We start from the raw sequence: 24,377 nt of genomic DNA, 5'->3' as shown, positions 1-24,377 counted from the left end.
GCCTCAATCCGTGTCTCCTCCTTCCAAATCAACATGACCACGACAGACCCTCCCTGCCTCAATCCGTGTCTGGTTCATCCTTCCACAGCAGTCAGATCCTTTCCCTCTGAACCGTAAGAGGTTTGCTGGCAGGATGCTACCATTCCACTCTGTGGTTTTGCTGCCCAGTCAAACCATTGTGGTGTGACCCCTCACACCACAGTGCACACACACAGGCACACTAACTTCTTACCAACATAACCCAGCCATGCTGTGCCTGAACACCTTGGCTCAATCTCCACCTTCAGATAAACCTCAACCTCTTGGTTCAACAAAGGCTCCTCCACAATTCAGCATCCACCTTCCTCTCATTTTCCCCTTTAGGGATCCTGTCAGTGGTCAACTCTCCCACACCCAGCAGCATACCTGGCTCTTCTGCCCAGTAAGCTTCCTCAGCGCCAAGGCTGCCCACGCTGCTCCCTGGCCTGTGCCACCTTGGCATCCCACAGCGCCTGCCACTTCCTCATCCGTCCTTTAGGACATGGCCCAGACATCGCTTCGCCCCTGCAATGCTCCCCTACACAGGTGGGCTAGCTGCTCTTTCTTTAGGTCCCAGGAGCTTATCTGAACCTTTGAAAACCCTTATCACAGGCCAGACGCGGTGGCTCACGCCTGTAATCCCAGCACTTTGGGAGGCTGAGGCAGGCAGATCACGAGGTCAGGAGTTCCAGACCAGCCTGGCCAATGTGGTGAAACCCCATCTCTACTAAAAATACAAAAATTAGCCGGGCATGGTGGTGGGCGCCTGTAATCCCAGCTACTGGAAAGGCCGAGGCAGGAGAATGGCTTGAACCCAGGAGGGAGAGGTGCAGTGAGCCGAGATCGTGCCACTGCACTCTAGCCTGGGTGACAGAGCAAGACTCCATCTCACAAAAATAAATAAATAAATAAAAAACACACAAAAAAACAAAAAAAAAACCCTTATCACAGCACTGCGTAAATGCTTATCCTGATGCTTTTGCCACTGCCATTCGGGTTTAAGCTCCAAAGGGACAGAATCCCATTCTGCTCAGATTTATTTTCCCAGGGCCTGGCATTATACCTAGCACATGACAGATACTTAAAAACATGTGCCGACCCAATGGAAGGCTGTGGTGTGCTGGTCTATATGTAAACTTATCTCATCATTCTGCCAGAGTGACCTCCATGAACAATCTAATTCTGGTTTCTTGCTTAAAAAACCTGTGAGGACTCTGGGATACTCACAGACTGAAGTCTGACTCCTTGATAGTATCCACAAAGATTCAAATTCAATCTGCAACTTAGCATCACAGCCTAAGGGCCACCAGGTCTCTGGAGTTCTAGTTGTGCCCGCTGCTCGGGGTTTCCAGAGCACCCTCCACGCTCTGCTTCTGGTGCCACATCCACAGGAGGGCGCATCCTCCCCATCCCTTCAGGAGGGTCTCCTCTGGGAGGCTCTGCCCCAGATGCTTCACATGCCACCATTCCTGGCCTGACGCACAGTTCTCAACTCAAGATCTTGTCTCATGACTAATAAGGGCATTTAATATGGTAGTTTTTTTTTCTTTTGCCTTTAATGAACCAAATGATAATTTTTGTAATCACAGTTTTGCCACTGCACCAGGGAAATACAGTAATTCCCCTGCCTCTCCCATAAGCCTGCGACTTCTTGGAGGGTAGAAATCAGGCATGGGGGTCACTTTCCATTTTGCGGTGCCAGTGCAGTAGGTAGAAAGCAAGTGCTTGTGCAGTGAGTGAACTGATGGCACATTAGTCAACCCACAGAGTAGGAGTAACCGGCAAAAGATTCATTTGATCAGGTAATCAAATAGTCGTTTTCAAGTAAATTGGGACAGCAACTAGAGTAGGAACAATTATCGCCTACTGACTCTCATAAATGCCTAAGTCTTTGGGAGAAGGCTTGGGCATCTGCTAAAGACTTCCCCCAAGCCTAGGAGTCAGGCCACTTTTTGGATGGAAACATCTGGAACATAGGTTCCTGGAAGCGCATTGCTGAGCCGTGGCACTGGGGCGGGGCCTGCTTCTGTGCGCCCTCACAGGCGCCTCCTGAGATAAGGTGCACTTTGGCCAGGTTCCAAAAGGTGGTGTGCGGTCACTGATCTCTTGAACGACCTCATGATCTTTAGGGAAGGGCTTTGCTGGAAAACACTGCAGAGGCGTATTTACAGAAGCCAGCACAACAGAGCTGGAACTGACTTCACTCACATCTGTGCGGGGTGCTGTGGAGATTGTCTAAACAGAGACCTCTCACCCTGCATTTCAGCTTCCCTGTCACGTGCTTCAACTTCAGCAGCACCAACTGCTGCAGATTCCCTGAGGATCCTTCCAATGAACTCAGAATGGTTTAGTTTCCCAAGATCAGGGAGATGGGGGAGCAGAAGTTTCCTTGAACTAGAAGAACACTTAGAAATAAGCAAACACAAACCACCTAATTTTACACATGAAGAAACGGAGGCCTAGAAAAGTACAGCCACAAGTAGATTTTCTGCAATTATAAACTCTACTTTCTAATTCCTACCCAATGAGACACATGGACAGCTACAGTACTGGGAGGAGGCTGGGAAATGAGATTGAGTCCAGATTAAAGGATTTTCTATAGGATGCCAAGGAGCCCAGAGACTCCCCTGTAGACGTCTGAGTCACAGCTGGTGTGGCAGCAGAATTCTGAGATGCTCCTGCCCTGTCCCCACGTGGAGGATGCCTCACATCCAACTGTGAACGAGGCTGTGAATACGAAGGTCATCATTCCTTGACTGGGTTACGGGTTACATCATATAAGGCCCTATCTCAGCAGGTCAGACAGGCAGATTCTCCTGCTGGTCTAGAAGCAGAAAAGAGTCGTGCTGTGAGAGGAGAGGCAAGGACCTGTGCATGTGGAGCTGAGAGTGACACCAAGCAACACGGGACAGAAGGCAGGGCCCTCAGTCCCACTACCACAGGAACTGGCTTCCGCCGACTGCCTGCCCGTGCTAGCAAAGACCTCAGGTGAGGCCCCAACCTGGCTGACACCTTGACTCTGCCCGTGAGACTGAGCATAGAATCCACTGAATCCTGCCTGGCCTCCTGACAGACACAACTGTGAGCTGATAAGTGGGTGTCTCCATAAGTCGCCAAGTCGATGGGACTTTGTTGCCTATCACAGAAAGCCAATGCAGATGGTGTTTATTAGAATAAAGGATACTCAAACTTGAAGACATTTTTCAGAACATTTCCTAAATACTTCAACCATACCCAATAAATGAACACGGTTTCCCTTTAATTCAAATCAGCAAAATAATTTAAATGGTAAATTTCGCTTACAAACCTATCAAATAAAAGAGAACTTTAAAAGCTGTTGTTTTAATATTAAGGATACTCATTAGTTCTTTATCATAATAATGTTCAGTTTTAAAAGACTTAGATAATGAATAGAAACTTTATGAACCAAAAAAAGGATATTCTCTAAACGGAAGGATCTGTGCCTGGACGTGGTCTTCACAGGCCTGACGCAGTTGCTTGTAGAGCATTGGGGAGACTTTGTGAGAACAGAGATTTTCCACAGCCTGCAAACAAAAGGGCTACATCAATTCTTCAGTATGAACAACAGATTGGTTCATAAAAAAACCCTACTGTTAACATAGCTGTAATCATAAGAAAAAGGCACCCCACACCCTACCCCAGTACTTCAGGAATCTACAAATAAATTATTTATTATGGCTAAGTTTAGGGCACTTCTCGTTGGAACACTGCAGTCCAGTCATAGCTGGCATGGGGGTAGAGGTAACAACAGTTAATGTGGGCACATTGCACCTGCTGGACCTCCGGTCCCAGGCAGCTGGCCTGCACCACTCCTGAGCATCTATGGTGCCCACTCACTTGGGACTTCTCAACAGGTTTGATCCTCACAGGCCTGTTTCCGGGTGCTCCGATTCCTCAGTCTGAGGTGGGGGTCACTGGAGTGTGTTTGTGTTTAAGTTCACCTTGATGATTACAAAGTGAAATCAGGGCTAGAGAACCAAGAAAATCTTTTCCCTCAGTGACCACCTTCCCATCAGGAAGGAGAACAGGCTGGGCCTTCCCCTCACACTCCCCAGGGCAGTGATTCAGTCCAAACTGAGCTTTTTCTGGGTGACACAGGCCAGACTGTATTGTTTCCTATTTATTTTTCTGCAGGCTAGATGTGTAATTCACTTCAGTTTGTTTAATTAATAAACTTTCTTTTTTATTCTGTGAACATCCCTAATACAAGAAGAAATCTTTTTTTTTTTGAGTTGGAGTCTTGCTCTGTCACCCAGGCTGGAGTGCAATGGCAGGATCTTGGCTCACTGCAACCTCCACCTCCCGGGTTCAAGCGATTCTCCTGCCTCAGCCTCCCGAGTAGCTGGGATTATAGGCGCCTGCCACCACGCACAGGTTAATTTTTGTATTTTCAGTAGAGGAGGGGTTTCGCCATGTTGGCCAGGCCGGTCTCAAACGCCTGACCTCAGGTGATTTTTCCGCCTCGGCCTCCCACAGTGCTGGGATTACAGGCATGAGCCACCGTGCCCAGTTGACACCATTTTTTGAAGCAGAAAATTTTTTCTCACAATATTTTTACCCACCTCAAAGAAACAATGCTTGTACATTCTTACCAGTTCTAATAAAATTTCCTTTCCAATCTTAGGTACAAAAACTTAAACTCATTCAATTCCAATATGAAATATTATAAACAGAAATATGGTTTTTCTAACAAGTTTTGAACCAATGTGGGGTTCGAAAAATGTGGGGATATACAGAATAAAAACACTTTAGATAAATAATCTGAATTTAATTAGGACACAATATACCCCTAGGAAAAAAGGTAAATTAAAGTTATAAAGCTATTCATTTTACTAATACTTACAAGTATTAATAATTCCAATACTAAATATCGGAGAGCTGCTACATATTAACCAAAGTTAAATACATACAGTGATTACTACCATATAAAATACATGCATATTTACAAAGATCAAAAGAGGATGTGGAATAATTATAATTCTGTTTTCTAGCAAGCTTATTATCAGCATAATAACAAAGAAATACAAACTTTCCCCCTACATTTTGTCTTACTATAGAAACAGGGAATTCCTACCCACATTCTGTATTTACTTTAACTCCTTTCTCAAACTCTTCAATTCCATCCCTTTGAATTCCATATCTTCATAATTTGGTCAAAGATCTGCCATCCTTTTGTCTCCTCAAACAACCAAGAGAACTTTACGACAAAGGTTTTGCTCCAGTAGTTAAACATTAGTGAATCCCACAAACATAATTATTACAAAGTAAGTTTTTTATATAACACATGAAGAAAATGTATTTTCTTCAGCAAAAATCAACAGTAACTTAGGACCATTTTCTGGATGTTTTAATTCCTAGACCAAGAACCAATATCCTTAAAACCATCTTTTCCTGGTTGTGGCAAATGACTAAATATTTTATAACCCACTCTGCCTCCTATGTGTCCTATTTGGTGCACATTTACTATTCATATGAGTCATACTGCAATTTACTTTGTTTTTAAAATGAAGAATTTAAGAACCTCTCAAAACAAATGGCAAGCCCTGGGTAACCCAGGTTTGCTGTAGGTGCTGAGTCAGGACTCCCGGCTTCATATTACAGGCACTCATCACTGGAAAGGCGACAGCCTTTGTTTCTCCCCGCCCTGCCAACTCCTTGCTGGCAGGAACATACTGGAAGACTTTTTTGTGCTGTTACAGAAGCAGCACAACACAGGAGTTGCCCCTCCCCCAAATGGATTTTTGACACTCAATCATACTTTGAGATTTAGAAATACCCTCTCTGGATGCATAAAGCAACTAATCAGATGGTACTGTGCGCTTCATGTTGGTGCACTCAGGCCATTAGCATTTTAAAGATTCACCCCAGAGAAAAGGAATGTAATCCAATGATCGGAGGTAGAGAAGTATCATTTGCATTCTACTCCCATTAGTATCAAGATGCTTTCCTTGTATCAACAGCCAAGTGAGGAAACTTGGTGTATATCTACACCCAGCACTGTCTCTTCTCACATCACAGCTACTTCCTAACTAGCAGGTTCGTCAAATGATTGTCTGTATTAGCTCAACAGACACGTGTGTGAATGTCAAATACACGTCTATTTATAGTGTCAAAGCATTGCCTGGAGTGAACTCACTGCTACTTAAACAAAATGCTCACTGCGGATAAGGGCAATCCCTGCTCTCAGATGTGGAAGACAGAACAAGGAAGGCCATGGAGCTGTGGGACATGACCTCCATAGTCATACAGAGACCTCCACAGCCACATGGGACGTGACCTCCATAGTCACACAAAGACCTCCACAGCCACACAGATGAGACCTCCATAGTCACAGATGAGACCTCCATAGTCACACAGCGACCTCCACAGCCACATGCGACGTGACCTCCATAGTCACACGAAGACCTCCAAAGCCACGTGGACGAGACCTCCATAGTCACACACGACCTCCACAGCCACATGGGACCATGGGACGTGACCACCATAGTCACCCAAAGACCTCCATAGCCACACAGACGAGACCTCCATAGTCACATAGAGACCGCCACAGCCACATGGACGAGACCTCCATAGTCACACACGCGACCTCCAGAGCCACACGGACGAGACCTCCATAGTCAAACAGCGACCTCCACAGCCACATGGGACGCAACCTCCATAGTCACACAGAGACCTTCAGAGCCACATGGATGAAACCTCCATAGTCACACAGAGATCTCCACAGTCACACGGGATGTGACCTCCATAGTCACAAAGAGACCTCCACAGCCACACGGACGTGACCTCCATAGTCACACAAAGACCTCCACAGCCACATGGACGAGACCTCCACAGTCACACAGCGACCTCCATAGTCACACAGCGACCTCCACAGCCACATGGGACATGAGCTCCATAATCACACAGAGACCTCCACAGCCACACAGGACGTGACCCCCATAATCACACAGAGACCTTCAGAGCCACATGGATGAAACCTCCATAGTCAAACAGCGACCTCCACAGCCACATGGGACGCAACCTCCATAGTCACACAGAGACCTTCAGAGCCACATGGATGAAACCTCCATAGTCACACAGAGATCTCCACAGTCACACGGGATGTGACCTCCATAGTCACAAAGAGACCTCCACAGCCACACGGACGTGACCTCCATAGTCACACAAAGACCTCCACAGCCACATGGACGAGACCTCCACAGTCACACAGCGACCTCCATAGTCACACAGCGACCTCCACAGCCACATGGGACATGAGCTCCATAATCACACAGAGACCTCCACAGCCACACAGGACGTGACCCCCATAATCACACAGAGACCTTCAGAGCCACATGGATGAAACCTCCATAGTCACACAGAGACCTCCACAGCCACACAGGACGTGACCCCCATAGTCATACAGAGACCTCCACAGCCACATGGGACATGACCTCCATAGTCACACAGCGACCTCCACAGCCACACAGACGAGACCTCCATAGTCACACAGCGACCTCCACAGCCACACGGGACGCGACCTCCATAGTCACACAGCGACCTCCACAGCCACACAGACGAGACCTCCATAGTCACACAGCGACCTCCACAGCCACACGGGACGCGACCTCCATAGTCACACAGAGACCTCCACGGCCACATGGACGAGACCTCCATAGTCACACAGAGATCTCCACAGTCACACGGGACGTGACCTCCATGGTCACACAAAGACCTCCACAGCCACATGGACGAGACCTCCACAGTCACACAGCGACCTCCATAGTCACACAGCGACCTCCACAGTCACATGGGACATGAGCTCCATACTCACACAGAGACCTCCACAGCCACACAGGACGTGACCCCCATAGTCACACAGAGACCTCCACAGCCACATGGGACATGACCTCCATAGTCACACAGCGACCTCCACAGCCACACAGACGAGACCTCCATAGTCACACAGCGACCTCTACAGCCACATGGGACTCGACCTCCATAGTCACACAGAGACCTCCACAGCCACATGGGACATGACCTCCATAGTCACACAAAGACCTCCACAGCCACGTGGACGAGACCTCCATAGTCACACACGACCTCCACAGCCACATGGGACCATGGGACGCGACCTCCATAGTCACACAGAGACCTCCACGGCCACATGGACGAGACCTCCATAGTCACACAGCAACCTCCATAGTCACATAGCGACCTCCACAGCCACACAGACGAGACCTCCATAGTCACACAGCGACCTCTACAGCCACACGGGACTCGACCTCCATAGCCACACAGCGACCTTCAGAGCCACATGGACGAGACCTCCATAGTCACACAGCGACCTCTACAGCCACACGGGACTCGACCTCCATAGCCACACAGCGACCTCCACAGCCACACGGGATGCGACCTCCATAGTCACACAGAGACCTCCACGGCCACATGGACGAGACCTCCATAGTCACACAGCAACCTCCATAGTCACACAGCGACCTCCATAGTCACACAGTAACCTCCATGGTCACACAGCGACCTCCACAGCCACATGGGACGCGACCTCCATAGTCACACAGCGACCTCCACGGCCACATGGGACGTGACCTCCATGGTCACAGAGACCTCCACAGCCACATGGATGAGACCTCCACAGTCACACAGCGACCTCCATAGTCACATAGTGACCTCCATAGTCACACAGCAACCTCCACAGTCACACAGCGACCTCCACAGCCACACGGGATGTGACCTCCATACTCCCACACAGACCTCCATAGCCACACGGACGAGAGAGACCTCCATAGTCACACAGCGACCTCCACAGCCACACGGAACGCGACTTCCATGGTCACATAGTGACCTCCATAGTCACACAGTGACCTCCACAGCCACACGGGACGCGACCTCCACAGTCACACAGGATGCAACCTCCACAGTCACACAGCAACCTCCACAGTCACATAGACAAGACGTCCACAGCCACAAAGGACGAGACCTCCATAGTCACATAGAGACCTCCATAGTCACACAGCAACCTCCACAGCCACACAGACAAGATGTCCACAGCCACATGGGACGCGACCTCCACAGTCACACAGCGACCTCCACAGTCACACGGGATGAGACCTCCATAGTCACATAGCTACCTCCAGAGTCATATAGCAACCTTCACAGCCACACAGGAAGAGACCTGTGTGGCTGTGGAGGTCCCATTCCTCCGCTGGGCCTGCAGCTTGGGTGTGAGGGAAGGATGCCACCTAATACAAAGGACTAACCTCGCTCTTTCACTGACCATTATCACCTGGTATCAACATGTCACGGAGACAACTACTCCGTGACTCAAGAAAGACAGCCTGGCTTTCCTCAGAACTTGCATGTCAGCCGGGTGCAATGGCTCACGCCTGGAATCCCAGCACTTCGGGAGGCCAAGGCAGGAGGACTGCTTGAGTCCAGGAGTTCCCAAGGAGCCTGGACAACACAGGGAGGCCACACCTCTCTCTCTCTTTTTTTTTAAAGGGCCTGAGAGGTTTGTTTTTGTGCAACAAAAAACAAAAAAACCAGTTCTAAATCAAAACACAGCCTTTCTCTGAAACCTTTCTAGAAATGCAGTCTTCAGTTTTCTGTTGTCTCATTTAGCAACAAGCAGGACTAAAACATAGAGACACAAGACACAGAAGATGCACTTTCTTCAGGAGTTAGTTATTACAGACCGAAATTCAGGTCGTTCAATGGAAAAGATCCATGCCTTCACAACATTCTCCTCTACACACTACAGGAGGAAAATGATAAAAACAAAGTAACAAACAGAAACAACGGGCCAGCTGAGGCCCAAACAGTGTAAGTGACAGGACTCCTAAGGTGTTTAGACATAGAGGGAGAGTGAGCAAAACCAAAAACCAAACACGAAACCAAACCTTTCAAACTTGGGTGAGAATTGGTCCTTTCACATAAGATTCTTTGGCAAAGTATACACCACCCCACCTATACAAAAACTGAGACTTTATTTTGAAACACCAAGTCAAATGTATTGCCTGCTTGATCAGACATCAGTAATTTCACATTTGCTTTTCTTAGATTTCTATCCCATTTGCTTCCAATAGATCTGAGGCAGCTCATGCTTCAGACTGTGTGAGAGGCCAGAAGCCCACCTGTGCGTGGAGAGATGATCACAAGTAAGTGAATCAACTGATTCCACATATCCCCTGGTGGGGCAGCACCTCCAGAGATGCCCCTGGAATTTGCGATGTCTCATTCCAAGGAGGAACCAGTGACTGTCATTTTGGGGTAAGCACTCCTAGTTCTCAGGGTTTCAAGACAGACACCTAGGGCACCTACAAACATTGTTCATAATATCTAGTGATTGTTTTATAAGATATATCACTGTGTACAAGGTGTTGCAAAGTAATTCCGCCATTTTAAGTAAAAATAATGAGGCAGCAGATATCAGACAGCCAAATCTCCAGGAAAAAAGTAGTAAGAAGCTTTAGCTGTAAGGTATCATATTTTATTAAACCAAAGACCTCTGAGAGTTCAGGTGGGACTCTTGTTTCTAGTCAAGACACAGTACAAGAACTGTATTAACTTTCTGCCTGAAATAACCACAAAATCAGGCAAAATATACGAAGCAACAGTTTTCGAAGCACTGAGTACTGGGCTATGAAAGACAGTGAATCTCAGAAAGATGGGAGACAAACAGGGCCCAACTGCTCAGCTTCCTGCGTGAAGAGCTTCCAGGTTGTGGTGTGGGGGCCCTGAGTAGCTGGGACTACAGGCATGCAACACCCCACTAGGCTAATTTTTAAATTTTTTGTAGAGATGGGGTTTCACCATGTTGCCTAGGCTGGTCTCGAACTCCTGGGCTCAAGCGATCAGGCCACCTCAGCCCCCCAAAGTGCTGGGATTACAGGTGTGAGCCACTGAGCCCAGACTCTCAATACTGTTAAGAATTTAATTCTCCTACATTGATCTGTAGATTCTATATACCGTCAATCAAAATCTTAGCACACTTTCTTATACAAATTGGCCGATTCTAAAATTCACATGGAAACACAAGGGACCAAGAATAGCCAGAAACCTATGCAAATGTATGAAGCTGGGGGGCCAACACACCTCGATCTCACAACTCACTCCACCTACTCCTACGTGGTTTTTGACAAAGGAGCAAAGGCAATTCAGTAGGGGAAAAGAGACTGAACAACTGGACATTTGCAGGGAAAACACTGACTCTAGACTTTTCTTTGTTTTTTTTTTGAAATGGAGTCTCACTCTGTTGCTCAGGCTGGAGTACAGTGGCACAACCTCAGCTCACTGCAACCTCCACCTCCCGGGTTCAAGCGATTCTCCGGCCTCAAGCCTCCCGAGTAGCTGGGATTACAGGTGCCTGCCACCACGCCCGGCTAATTTTTTGTACTTTTAGTAGAGATGGGGTTTCACCATGTTGGCCAGGCTGGTCTCAAACTCCTGACGCTCAGGCGATCCACCCACCTTGGCCTCCCAAAGTGCTGGGATTACAGGCATGAGCCACTGCACCCGACTCTGACTCTAGATTTGTATTTCACAATATATACAAAAATTCACTCTACATAGATCGTAGACCTAGATGTAAAACCTAAAACTCTAAAATGTCTGGAAGAAAGTATAAGAGAAAACTTTGTGACCTCAGATTAAGCAAGATTTCTTGGATACTAAAAGCACAATCCATAGAAGAACAAACTGATACATGTGACTTGAAAACTTAAAACGATTACTCTTCAAATGGCACAGTTAAGAGAATCAAAAGACAAGTTGAAGACTAGGCAGAAAGTATTTGCAAGGCGAATATCTGATACAGGACTTGTATCCAGAATACATAATAAACTCAAATAATAACAAGAAAATAACCAACCCAATAAAAATGAGCAAAATATTTAAATAGACACTTCGTCAACGAAGATACATAGAATGGCAAGTAAATACAAAGATGCTTAGCATCAGAGGGAAATGCAAACTAAAACCACAATGACACTCCACCACACACCCACAAGCACAGCTAAAATTACAGACTGAGGACACCACACGCTGGTGGCGGAGTGGAACTGGAACTCCCATACACTGCTGGGAGAGACGCAAAAGGGGCAGCCACTTGCAAAAACAAGAAATTTCGTACAAAGTTAAACATACATTTTCCATATAACCCTGAGAACTTACTTCAAGATAAAGAAGTAAGCAGAACTCACCTGAGAGGAATAAGAATATATGTCCAAACAAAGGGTTATTCACAAATGTTTACAGCAGCTTTATTTAAAACAACCCAAGGCCAGGCGCGGTGGCTTATGCTGGTAAACCCAGCACTTTGAGAGACCGAGGTGGGTGGATCACCTGAGGTCAGGAGTTTGAGACCAGCCTGCCCAACATGGCAAAACCCCGACTCTACTAAAAATACAAAAATTAGCTAGGCGTGGTGGCAGGTGCCTGTAATCCCAGAGACTCGGGAGGCTGAGGCAGGAGAATCGCTTGAACCTGCGAGGTGGAGGTTGCAGTGAGCCAAGATCGTGCCATGGCACTCCAGCCTGGGCCACAAGAGTGAAACTCCGTCTCAAAGAACAAACAAACAAAAAACCCCAAACATGGACACCCAAACGTCCATTAACTGGTGAATGGATAAAACAACTGTGGTATACCCATTCTACTAGGTAATAAATTACAATCACACTGCGCGTGCATGAATCTCAAAAGCACTGTCCTAAGTGAAAGCCAGATACAAAAGACTATGAAATACATGACTGCATTTAGATAAGGTTCTAGAAATCACAAAATATAGTAACAGAAAGCAAATGGGGGACCGCCAAGGGCTAGGAGTCAGGGGAGAGGGCTGACTGCAAAAGTGGCCATGGCAATTTCGGGGGTGGTAGCAATATTCTACCATTCTACCAAGAAAGATTCCATCTTGACCGTGGTGCCGGTGACATAACTGCACGCATCTGTTAAAACTTCCCGAAGTGCACATTATACGTAGACTCTATCTCAAAGCTGGTAAGAAAACATCATCCACTTACACTTCAGACAAAGAATGGATGTATGTACACCAAACTGTCAACAGTAGTTTTCTTTGGGTGCTAGGAGTATAGGTGATTGAAGTCTTCTTTTTTGTATTTTTTATAATTTTTACAATGCAGTCACTTGCATACCCAGAAAAAAAGTTTTTTTAATTCAAGCCTTTTAATAGAAATAATTGTATGACACATCGTGACCTAAAATATAGATATGAGACTACTTAATGAATGTTGCTTTACAAAAAGAAGACACCAGAAAAAAAAGTCGCTTAGAAATAAAATATCCAAGTACGGTAAAATGTACTTTTTTGTTACTTCAGAAACGGAACACCATCACTTTGAATTAAATGCTACCAAATCTGTTTGAATACCTTAAAGGCAACCAGTAATCACAAAACACAACAGAGAACAAAACCACTTTTTTTGAATTTTGAATTTTTTCAAAATCTGTTTGAGTATCTTAAAGGCAACCATTAATCACAAAACACAACAGAGAAAAGACCCTCTTATTACTGTGGCAAGTGACACAGTCATGAGTTTTACATATAACGAGAAAATAATTCGCCGTATACTTGCAAAATATGAGTCACGTGGCTCCTAGAAACACACCTCCTTCTCTTCCGTAATGGGATAACTTTAAATATCGTTCTAAGCAGCTTAAGCCTGAAAACAAAAATTCCACCACGGCAATAAACAAAACCACTTGTTGCCTCTGGGGCTCCCGGCCCTGCAGTGGAGGCAAACGCCCTGCCTTTCCGCTCCCCGGCGACAGCCTGCGAGGCACCCGGAGCGGCCGCCCGGCCGCGTCTGCGTCACGCGGGGCAGGAGCGGCGTCCCCAGCCCCGGCCGCCGCCTCACCTGGTAGAGCTCCTCGAGGTTGTACCTGATGGAGGTGCTGCTCTGCACGGCCCGCACCGCCTCGTGCAGCTTCCGCCACGTGTCCTGCGTGTAGTTGTCGGGCAGCCGGGGTCTGTCTGCAGGGCGGAGGGAGAGCGGGAGGCTCAGGGCGCGCCGCGAAGCGCCCCGCGTAGCCTCCCCCGACCCGGCCGGCGCCCCGGCGCCCCCGCTCCCGGGGCCCGCACGGATCTCGGGGCCTTCCCCCCAAGTCGGGCGGGGTCTCGTGGGGTCCCCGCCCGGGGAGCCTGGCCCTCGACCCGGCCGCCGCACCCACCTCGGAAGTTCTTGATGACCAGCTTCTTGGAGCCGCCCGCGCCCCCCGGCTTGGCGGGCGCGGCGGCCAGGGCCGCGGGCTTGGTGAGGCCGTTGGTGCGGCCCACGAGCGCCGAGAAGCTGCCCTTCCGCGGGGCCTCGTCCGCCATGGCTGGGCCGGAACCGCCGCGCCCCGCCCCGAGCGCCGCCGCCCGCCGAGCTCCGCTCCGCCCGCCCCGGTCCGCGCGGCCTCCGCCCCGTCCTCCTCGCGCGCCCCGCCCCGCCCCGCCCGCGTGCCCGAGCCCAACCGCCGCCGCGCCCGGCTACTCCTGAGGGCTTAGGAACGCGCGCCGGGAATCCCTCCTGAGGGATCGGACACCCCCTAAGAGATTCGGACACCCCCTTCTGGCTCGAGGGCGCGCGCCGGGACTCCCGTCCTGAGGGATCGGGACCCTCACCCCCGGCTCCGGGGGGCGCACCGAGACCCTGCCCCCAGGGCTCCGGGCACCCCCTCCTGGCTTGGGGATGCGTGCCACGGGCACCCCTCCTGAGGGGATCGGGAGCCGGGACACCCTCCTGAGGGCCCCGGAGCGCGCGCCTCCTGAGGGCTCGGCACCCCCACCCCGGGCGTGAGACCACCTCGAGGGCTCAGGGGTGCGCGCCGGGACGTGCCCTAACTCCTGCAGGCTCGGGAGCGCGCGGCGGAGGCACCTTATGAGAGCTCGGGAGCGCGCGCCATGTCCCTCCCCCTCCCCCTCCTCGGGCGCGCGCGCCCCGAGGCCCCGGCCCAGCCAGGCGCGGAGGGTCCTCCGCGGCCTGGTTTTCACAAGGGGCAGACGAAGGGTCAGCGCAGTGAAAGGCAGTTTAGCCGTGGGGCTGTCCTCGCCACTGGACCCCAAACCCCTCAGCCCGGGCGGGCCCGAACACACAATCAGAGCCGCTGGCGTCCCGGCTGAGAGGACGGGGCCCCGGCAGAAAGACCCCGGGCCCCCTCAGCCCGAGCGCGTCGCCGAGCCGGTCCCCAGGTTCTCCCTCCGGAACCAACCTGCGCACCCGCGGCGGGGCCGGGGGCGCCAGGACCCAGACGGACCGAGGGCCGGAAGTGACGCCAGCTGGCCCGCTTGAGGCGTAGGGGGTGGCGCTCTCCGTTCGGCGGCGCTCCCATGGCGCACATTACCATTAACCAGTACCTGCAGCAGGTGGGTCCTAGGCGGGGAGCGCGCGGCGGCGTGGTTGGCCCTCTGCGTGCTCCGTGTGTCCCCTCCTGCCTTGGACCCTCAGGCCTTTTCCTTTCCCGCCTCGCCACCCTTTCTCCGTCCGGGTCCCCGGCGGGCAGCCGCGCGAGCCGAACAGCGGCGGCCGGGACTCGGGAAGGCGGCCCGAGTTCTCCCCTGCAGGGCCGCCGTGGGGGCCGGGCGGTGTCCGTGGATCGCGGAGTCGTCGCGGTGTAAGTAGACGCGGCGGTCCCAGGTCGCTGCCCTCACTTGCTGGCATGTGTGGCCGCGCTCCCAGGCGGTCCGAAGGGCCTGCGGGCCACGCCGAGGGCCCGCTGTGGGCGGTGCTGTGTCGGATGGACGCTGCTTCCCAGCAGGATGCAGGATGGATTCGGGGACTCCAGGAGGCGATGGAGGAGTAAGCGCGAGGCTGTGGCCGTGCTGCAGGCCGGGCTCGTGCCCCTCGTCCTCGCTGTCGTTTAACGCCCTTCACTCTCCGAGCACAATGCACACTTCATATCGCTCGGTACATGCGTGTGACAGATGTTGTTCAACAGCTTGTAAGTAGCAGAAGCACAGTTAAAAGATGGACACTTGGAAAGATTCAACGCATGTTCTTTCCACTAAACTATGCCTGTCTTCAGAACCAGCACTGTGGTAACAGGGATAGGAAATATAGGGAATGGATTTTTAAAATATTTGAAGGAAACATTACCAGGACATGGTGAATAAGAATGGGTGGGCTGAGGGACACGGAGGAGTTAAGAATGATTCCCAGGCTTGTAATCTGGGAAAAAGATGAATAGAGTGGATTTGGAGGGAGAAATAAAGTTTTGGGCATGTTGAGTTTGAGGTGTCTGTTGACAACTGGGTAAAGATACGTACTTGATAGCTGAAAAGTCTGACATGATTGGGCCCAGCAGTTGCTTGGTTAATTGAGAAAACTGGTTAAAACAGGAATCACGAAAAAATGGATGTATGTTTTTAACTTAAAACATGAAAGTATACATTCACTTGCCAATTTTTTTTTTACACCACTTACCTCAAGTTCTATACTTGCCAATCTTTTGATGTAAGCCCAAGGCCTTTTCTTTAGGCTGTGTCTGTTTTGGCCTAATTTTTGCAGAGTTAACATTTTCCAATATAAGTTTATTTAAAGTTAAACAAGGATATAGGCATTTAAGAACCAATTTGATACGATTATCTTTAGAATTTTCTTAATCTTTTACAATTTTTCCCCCATACCTAATTATTTTTTTAACAAACTCAAGTGAGCCTTTTAAAAACATACAACTTAGCTTATAGAGAAACAACTGCTTCCTTTTGCATTCATATTTCATTGATGAGCTTAAAAGTACATAACTACCATAACAGGTTCGGGTAGCAAAAATAGATTTGAGAACAAACACATCTGGATATGAGAACACATACAACTTAGCTGGCAAAAGCTTGCGATGTATTAGAGTGAAGCCTACTTGCTGAAAGTCGTCATCATGCCTTGGGCATCAGCTCGTGTATTTCAGGGAGGGATTGGAGAGAGTCATTTTTCCAAGTCAAGTCAGTTAAAGTGAGACTGATAAGCGAGCTTCTACTCTATGTGTGTAAACTGAAGTTTAAACAGACAGATTTGGGTTAAAGATACAAACCTGAGACTCCTTCGTAGTCACATGATGGGAAAGACTGAGAAGGGAAGGGGTGACCCAGGGAACAAGTAGAGAGAGTAGACAGGGGCTGGGCCCAGGATGGACTTCTATGGAGATGTGCATGCCTACCTCTCCGCAAAGGGCAGTGTAGCCACTGGGGTGAGACAGCAAAAAGTCCGCTTCCTCCTAATTTTGATGGATGAAAATATTTCTGGTTGAACTGGCATGTTACCTAAGTTTTATGTATTAACAGATTCTTGAATATTTTTAAAAAATAGGTGCCTCTTCGATACAGAATGGCAACCGGTTATACATGGTAACACGTTTGATTTGTTGTATAGGAACATAAGTGCCAATGTCACTGTATCTCTTTGGGAATAAAACCATCATTTGCACATTCATCAAAGCTAGGAAGTTGGGGGAAATCATTGACTCCTCCTTTAGTCTCAGCAAATAGTCCTTTACCTAATTGGATGTATCTCCGAAGTCTCTCAGATCCATCCCTTCTTTATCTGTTGCCACATGCTCCCCAGCCAGGACGCCCTGCTGCAGGTACTGGTTGATGGTTTCCTTTACTTTGCCCTTTCCAAGTGAAACACAGCAAAGAGACCATAGACTTTAAAGACAATAAGACTTCAGCCCAAATCCTGGCATTTTTACTAATTCTGGGACCATGACAAGTTATCTAACTTCTGTGACTCTCCATCTCTAAACAGGCTTCACATAAGTTGTGAGAATTAAAAAGACCATGAATTCACAGTAAATGCATTTACTTAGTAAATGATAGTTCTGGTATTTTATTGAAGAAGAGTTGAGCATCTGCTTCTGTTACTAAAACTTCATTGACTCTGTTTCCTCCAGGGAAAGGTCCAAATGCTTTAGCACATCATCTGGTCCATGTTTACCTGTTAACTTGGCATCACCAGTCTGAAGGTTTATTTCACTTATGCTGAATGCACCATTGCCCCACCGAAGTACTCATAACTTAAAATATACCATTTAACCATTTTAAAGTACACAATTAAGTACATTCACAATATTGCACAACCATCACCATTATCCAGAATTTTTTGTCACCCCAAATGGAAATGTCATAAGCATTAAGCAGTCACTCCCTGGTCCTCCCTCCCGAGCCCTTGTCAACTGCTAATGTACTCTGTCTGTATGGATTTGCTGATTCTGGTGATTTCAGTATGTGGCTTTTGTGTGTCTTTTCCTTACATAATGTTTTCAGGGTTCATCTATGTTGGAGCATGTGTCAGTGTGTCGTTCTTTTTTATGGCCAATGATATTCCATTGTATGGAGTATTTTGTTTATCCATTCATCAGTTGATGGACCACTTCAGTTGTTTCCTCTTTTTGGCTATTGTGCTGCTGCTGTGAACATTCATGCGCAGGTTTTGTATTCTTTTTGGCATATACCTAAGAGTGGAATTGCTGAGTCATATGGTAATTCTGTGTTTAACTTGTTAAAGAAATGCCAAAGCAGCTAGCTGCATCATTTTACATTTTCACCAGCAATGTATGAGGGTTGCAATTTCTTCACTTTCTTGTCAATGCTTGTTTTTTTCCATTCTTTTTATTATGGCCATCCTGCTGGGTGCGGAGTGGTATCTTCTTGTGGCACCCCATGATCTTTCTTGTCCCAAAGATTTTCTTCATTATGTTCCTTTTGCCAAGAACACCTCTCTTTTTTACAGGTGTAGTGAACACCTTTATTTAGGGAATCAGCTTTGAGTTAGATACTTTACTCCTTAATCTTCAGTAGTTCTTCATATTGTCTTTCAAGAGTTTATGGAATTGGAAAGTTTGACTATTCAGAAGTGACTTCAGAGGTTCATGACCTGTAATGATTTTGAATTTTTAAAAGAGTTATGAGTTCCAAGAGTAGATGGTACCTCCTGTGGACCAGACTGGAGGGCGTGAGGGGCATGCAGCAACCACAAGGAAGTCTTCCTGGGGCCAGAGCCAGGGAGCATCCCCTAGTGAGCCAGGCCTGGGGGTGCCGCTCAGAAGGTGCTCACTTGGAGTCTGGTTGTGTGGTCCCATTGAGGGCTGAAGGCTCTGCAGCATGAGCTGTTAAGAGTTGGCCAGGTGGCTGGGCTGCTAGGGGTCCTGTGTCCACTGCGGCGCCAGTCGCACCTTTAGGGCTTGCTGGTACCGTCCGTTGCCATCCCTGCTTTTCCTCTTCACATCTCCAGTCTTCTCACAGTTTAGTCATTGAGGCAGGGGCATTGATAGGACCACCCTTGGGACACATTCATGCCTGCCAAGCAAGCTGGGGCCCTCCTTGGGCTCAAGGCCCTGTGGCACTGAGCCCTCCTCTGGTCAGGTCACCCGTGGGACACTGGGTGCAGCCCAGGTAGGTGTGGCCAAGCAGAGCCCAGGATGTGGCGACATCACCCTGCATATGTGCAGGGACCACCCTGGGAGGTCACAGGCAAAGGAGGGCTACCAGTGAGTGCCCCCCAGCAGGGGTCTCCGCCTCTACTTGGAGGGCCCCGGTGTCTGTACTCCAGGGTTTGATCCCTTCGTGACCACTGTGTCCCCATTGTGTTTAGTCATTGAAGTATGCTTCCATTCCACAGTGCTTGCTCCAAGTCTGGGACTCTCAGCTTTCAGTCACCCATAGGTTCCTTCTGCAGAGAGCTCTGGAGGCCTTGGCGACATCAGAACATCATGCTCAAGTGTGACCGGTCACCAGAGTACTGATGTTAACCAGAACACTCCTCTTCTCAGGCTCCTGGGGCTGGGCCCAGTGCAAGGCCCTGGGTGGTGTAAGAGATCGCACAGTGCGGGGCCTGGAGTGCCTGGAACCATAAGCAGGGGTGGCTGTGGGGAACTCTTAGCTTGAACCTCCTGTTTGTGTGGAACCAAAGAGAGCACGGCTTGGCCAGCAGGCTCCAGAACCGCTTTCTAGCCAGAAGCGCCTTAGTTGAGCAAGGTTGGAGTCTGTTGGGGCTCCTGTGGCTAGGCCTGCCCACATGGCATAGGGAGGGCCACTTTGGAAGGCATATCCTCTTTGGGGCTAAACTGACTAATATGGTTTTCTTGGGGGACTTGCAGACCAAGACCTGGGTGGGATCGGTTGTTTTGCCTTCCAGCCCAGGGCCAACTACTGATGGGAGGGCAAACGGGGAAGACGCAGTGTGCCTGCCTGGCCAAGGCAGTTGCCACCCTCATCCTTGAGGGCGCTGTTCCATTGCACCTGGTCAGATGGTCTCGAGGGAGCCAGAGGAGGCCCCTTTGGAGCTGGGCACCAGTGAGTTCTTGCAGGGCGTGGGCAGGGGACACCGGAAAGCCTCCTGCAGAGGATGGGCAGATACCAATGTTGTCTTCTTGGGGCCACCTTCAGCTTCTTGATGATGATTGGCAAATGCAGTGTTGTAAATTGCAAAATACTGATCTGTAGCATGGTGATTTTAAAGAGGAAACCTAACCCTTTCCCCTAAACAGCTGAGGATCTTAGTATCCGTCTGTCTACCTTTTAGATGAAATCCCTAAACCTGTGGCCAGGGCTATGAAGAGAAACTTAGTTTCCATAATACTTGGGCCCAAATCGTCTTGCACCCATTTGTGACTTTGAAAATGTCAGGAGCTAGGCTATGATGTGACGTTGAGCAGCAGCCTGTGACCTTGCATGGACTGGGGCAGGAGGGCTGCCTCTGAATGGCTGTAGTTTTCCTATGAAGGCAGAAAACCTGCAAGTCTTCAGATGGCTTCAGCTGAATATAAAGTTAAGTTCCTGCTTACACCTCCAACCCAAATCCCATGGGACTCTCCCTTCTCCTGCTCTGTGCCAGTGCTGCTCTTTCTCACTGACTGTGGTCCCGGCGACACCGCCCTACCCACTGCACTCACAAGCAGTTCAGGATTAGGGCCTAGTGCCACCGACAACATTCTACTCAGTGATGTTGAAATTCAGGATTTTTTTTTTGTTTTTGGCAGTCTTTTTGTCCTTAGAATAAGGACAGTCAAATTCCACAAACTACTGCTTTCAAAGGTTACTCATATAGGTATGTATTTTCTATTTGTTTCAATTTTAAGGTTTGTCTTTCTGTTTTATTTCTTGAATGGGGTTGTAAGTAACTTATATTTAAAGGTGTGCTCAGAAACTTTCCTTCTCTCTCTCACCTCATTCCACCCCCCTCTCTAGAAAGATAATCATTTGCATTAGATTCTGCCTTCTCCATCCTGTATTTCCTTTTGGGATGTACATGTGACACACACACAGACATAAACACACATATTTTTCTTGTTTCCCTTCATTCTTATACAAGAGGCAGCATTCTATACATACTCTTTTACAACTTGCTTTTTTCACTTAACTGTATCTTCCTAGAAATTATTCCATGTAAATTCCTAGAGATCTTCCTCATTTTCAAAAAATGGTTGCATAGTGTGCCTTAAAATAGATGTTTCACAGAGTATTCAGCCTGTCTCTATGGATGGATATTTAGTTTGTGTCCAGTATTTTGTGATGACATGTAGCCGAGTACAAATACCTTCTGTTTCTAGTTGTAAGTTCCTGGCAGTGTGATTACTGTTTCAAAATGTAAATGCATGTGTAGTTGTATGGAATAGTCAGGTGGGAAATTCCTTATCATGGAAGTTAGTCTTCAGGAAGGTGGTGTCAGCCTCCCTGTCATACCCTGAGTTGAACAATGGGGTAGTAGGAGTTGGGCTCCAGCGTGTTGAACTGGTGGCATGTGCCTCCCTTTCTTCTGGGTATGGACACCTGGGCACAGGATTACTGGGTCAGAGAGTAGGCGTTTGCTTGCTTTAGTAGAATACCAATTTTTTTCTAAAAATTTACCCCAAGTTACCCCATCACCAATGTGTGAGCCTTCTAGTTGCTTCAGGCTCCTGGCAACACTTGGTGTCATCAGCCTTCCTAGTTGTAAGTACTCTTGTGGGTGTGTAGAGGGATCTCATCTGCTTGTGCTTTTTTGCCATTTGCACATGCATGTTATGACATCCCCGGTCAGTCTTGTGTTAGCATAAAATGTAAATATTTAATTTTATCATAGTTAAATTATACTGTATCTAAAGCTTTGTGCTTGCCTTTTTGCTTAGTTAGAATTTTTATGTCCTTTTTTTTTTTTTTTTTGAGACGGAGTCTTGCTCTGTCGCCCAGGCTGGAGTGCAGTGACGCGATTTCTGCTCACTGCATGCAAGCTCCGCCTCCTGGGTTCGCGCCATTCTCCTCCCTCAGCCTCCCGAGTACCTGGGACTACAGATGCCCACCACCACACCCGGCTAATTTTTTTGTATTTTTAGTACAGATGGGATTTCATTGCGTTAGCCAGGAGGGTCTCGATCTCCTGACCTCATGATCTGCCCGCCTCGGCCTCCCAAAGTGCTGGGATTACAGGCGTGAGCCACCGTGCCCGGCAATTTTTTTGTAAATATAATTTAAAAGCATATTTGGTTTTCTAGTTATAAAATGTCTGTTGTGGCAGGCGCTAGATAGGGCAAAAGGCTCCCGGGTCTCCTAGTCTCCACCCGACGTTCTGCGCAGTCAGCTGGTGTGGTATGGTACAGGCCCTGCATTCTTTCCTGTGCCTGCATGTTGTACGTAATTTTTCTCTTCTTTTTTCTCCCAAATCAAGTTATACAGTTTTCCTGCAGTTAACTTTTTTTTTTCATTTAATCATCATATTGTGGACATTTTCTCATGTTACTACATACAGATCTATTTTATTCTTTTTAACAGCAGCCGAGTATCGCATTGTATGAATGTGACATCTATTTAGCTATTTCCATTTTCCTTTTATTTTATATTAAGGTTGAGTGGAAGCTTTTTGAATTTTGGATATATGTGGTTTTTAAACTGATTTCTTTTTCATAAGCTGTATATTTGGATTTTCAAACATATATTAGTGTGATTGAGTAAAATTAGAATAATTCACCTTCATGAAGAGCTACATGATAAACCACTGACTTATTTTTATTTGCTTAACCTGTTTTTTTGCTTCAGGAACATCTGTTTTTGTTTTTGTTTTTTTGGTCTGTTTTAAAGAGACGGGTCTTGCTATGTTGTCCAGGATGGTCTCGAACTCCTGGCTCAAGCAATCCTTCCTCAGCCTCACAAAGTGCTGGGATTACAGGCCTGAGCCAGCCAGGAACAACCTATTTTGAAATGAAATTGTTGTTTACCCACTGCAGAGAGTAGTGACCATCTGTTACATTTTGATTGTTCTGTCTTCTTTCAAAGTAGGGGAAAATGAATTTTCCCCTGTGTGGCATTCAGTGTATTGTTGTAGGTTCTATTCGAACAGAATATTTTATTTTCTACTTAGGTGTCCCTTTCAAATGTTTCAGGTGTACGAAGCCATCGACAGCAGAGATGGAGCATCTTGTGCAGAGTTGGTGTCTTTTAAACATCCTCATGTTGCAAACCCACGACTTCAAGTAGGTGAAAGAGCTGTGCACACAGGTGTCTGCAGACAATTACAGGGTAACCACTTTCCTAAGAGAAGCGTAGAGTTTGAGTAAGAAGAAAACTAATATTGTCACTCTTATTTGCAAATTTTAAAGTTTCTTTATGATTTATGTAATTTCAATTCATTTGTGGAGCACTGACTATGTACGTACACTGTGGTGATGTGGACCTCCTGCCCTTGTGTTTGATTCCTAGACAGCTCTCTGAGGTTTAGAGAAGTTAGATGGTGGAGAGGCGGTGGAGCTTAGATTCTGTCTAGGCCTGTGCGTCCCCGAAGCCCCATAGACGTCATGTACCACAGGTGTCTCCCATTTAAGTTGTTAGTCAGAAAGGCTGGCAAGCCAAGGCCCAGCCTGGGGTTGTACATGGAGTTTCCATGTCATCTGTGGCGTAGATGATGTTGAGGCAGTATTTTCTATAGAAAATCTTGTGGACATTTGGTAAAGCCCTGTTTCCTCATTGACACCCTTTATCATATTGGAGTGTGTTCCTACTGGAAGCAGCATTTTTCTTTTGGAAGAAAAATGGGCTTATCTATTGGTGATTATGTTTGGTGGTGTACAGACTTGCAACTCAGACCAGGTAAATCAGTCTCTGAAGTAGCAGCAGGCCTGTTTTTGTTTTTCTAATAAAGTTACCTAGGTGATTCTATGTGTAGACAGTGTTGAAAACCATTGCTCTAAGTAGGAGTTAGTGCTAGAGACTCAATGAGACTCAGGCTTGCCTTGGCCAGAACACCCCATGGCTGGTGCCCTGTGCTTTGTATTGTATGACATGAGAGGACACACGCTGTCCTGTTTGCAATCTGAGATGGATCCCTTCATTGTAAAATTCCCCAGTAAACTTTCTTTCGGTGGTTTCATTCACCAGGGAC

At 47.9% G+C, this 24,377-nt stretch overlaps 2 protein-coding genes across 6 annotated transcripts in view; one reads left to right on the top strand and one right to left on the bottom strand.

Annotated features, from left to right (window-relative positions):
- The window catches only part of CUL4A (cullin 4A), a 58,270-nt gene extending 42,774 nt beyond the window's left edge, over positions 1-15,496 (bottom strand). For 3 of the 5 annotated variants that reach the window (XM_024348395.3, XM_024348397.2, XM_024348396.2), the window contains exons 1-3: positions 14,224-14,457; positions 13,911-14,026; positions 3,460-3,563 (exon numbers count right to left, since the gene is read on the bottom strand). In XM_024348395.3, coding sequence (XP_024204163.1) covers positions 3,460-3,563; positions 13,911-14,026; positions 14,224-14,371 — 368 coding nt within the window. In that variant the 5' untranslated portion in view covers positions 14,372-14,457. Of the gene's footprint in view, positions 1-3,459; positions 3,564-13,910; positions 14,027-14,223; positions 14,458-15,391 lie in introns of those variants that run through there. The other 2 variants (XM_003314218.6, XM_003314217.6) reach the window with 2 other exon arrangements.
- A 393-nt stretch (positions 15,497-15,889) lies between these two features.
- Positions 15,890-24,377, top strand: part of PCID2 (PCI domain containing 2) — a 30,729-nt gene continuing 22,241 nt past the window's right edge. The window contains 2 exon segments of the mRNA NM_001246477.1: positions 15,890-15,975; positions 23,383-23,472. Of these exon segments, the coding sequence (NP_001233406.1) occupies positions 15,946-15,975; positions 23,383-23,472 (120 nt within the window). The 5' untranslated portion in view covers positions 15,890-15,945.

This window comes from Pan troglodytes, chromosome 14 (assembly GCF_028858775.2).
Source record: "Pan troglodytes isolate AG18354 chromosome 14, NHGRI_mPanTro3-v2.0_pri, whole genome shotgun sequence".
Lineage (NCBI taxonomy): Eukaryota > Metazoa > Chordata > Mammalia > Primates > Hominidae > Pan > Pan troglodytes.
Note: the sequence above shows the minus strand (reverse complement) of the source record. Positions and strands in the feature narration are given on the sequence as shown.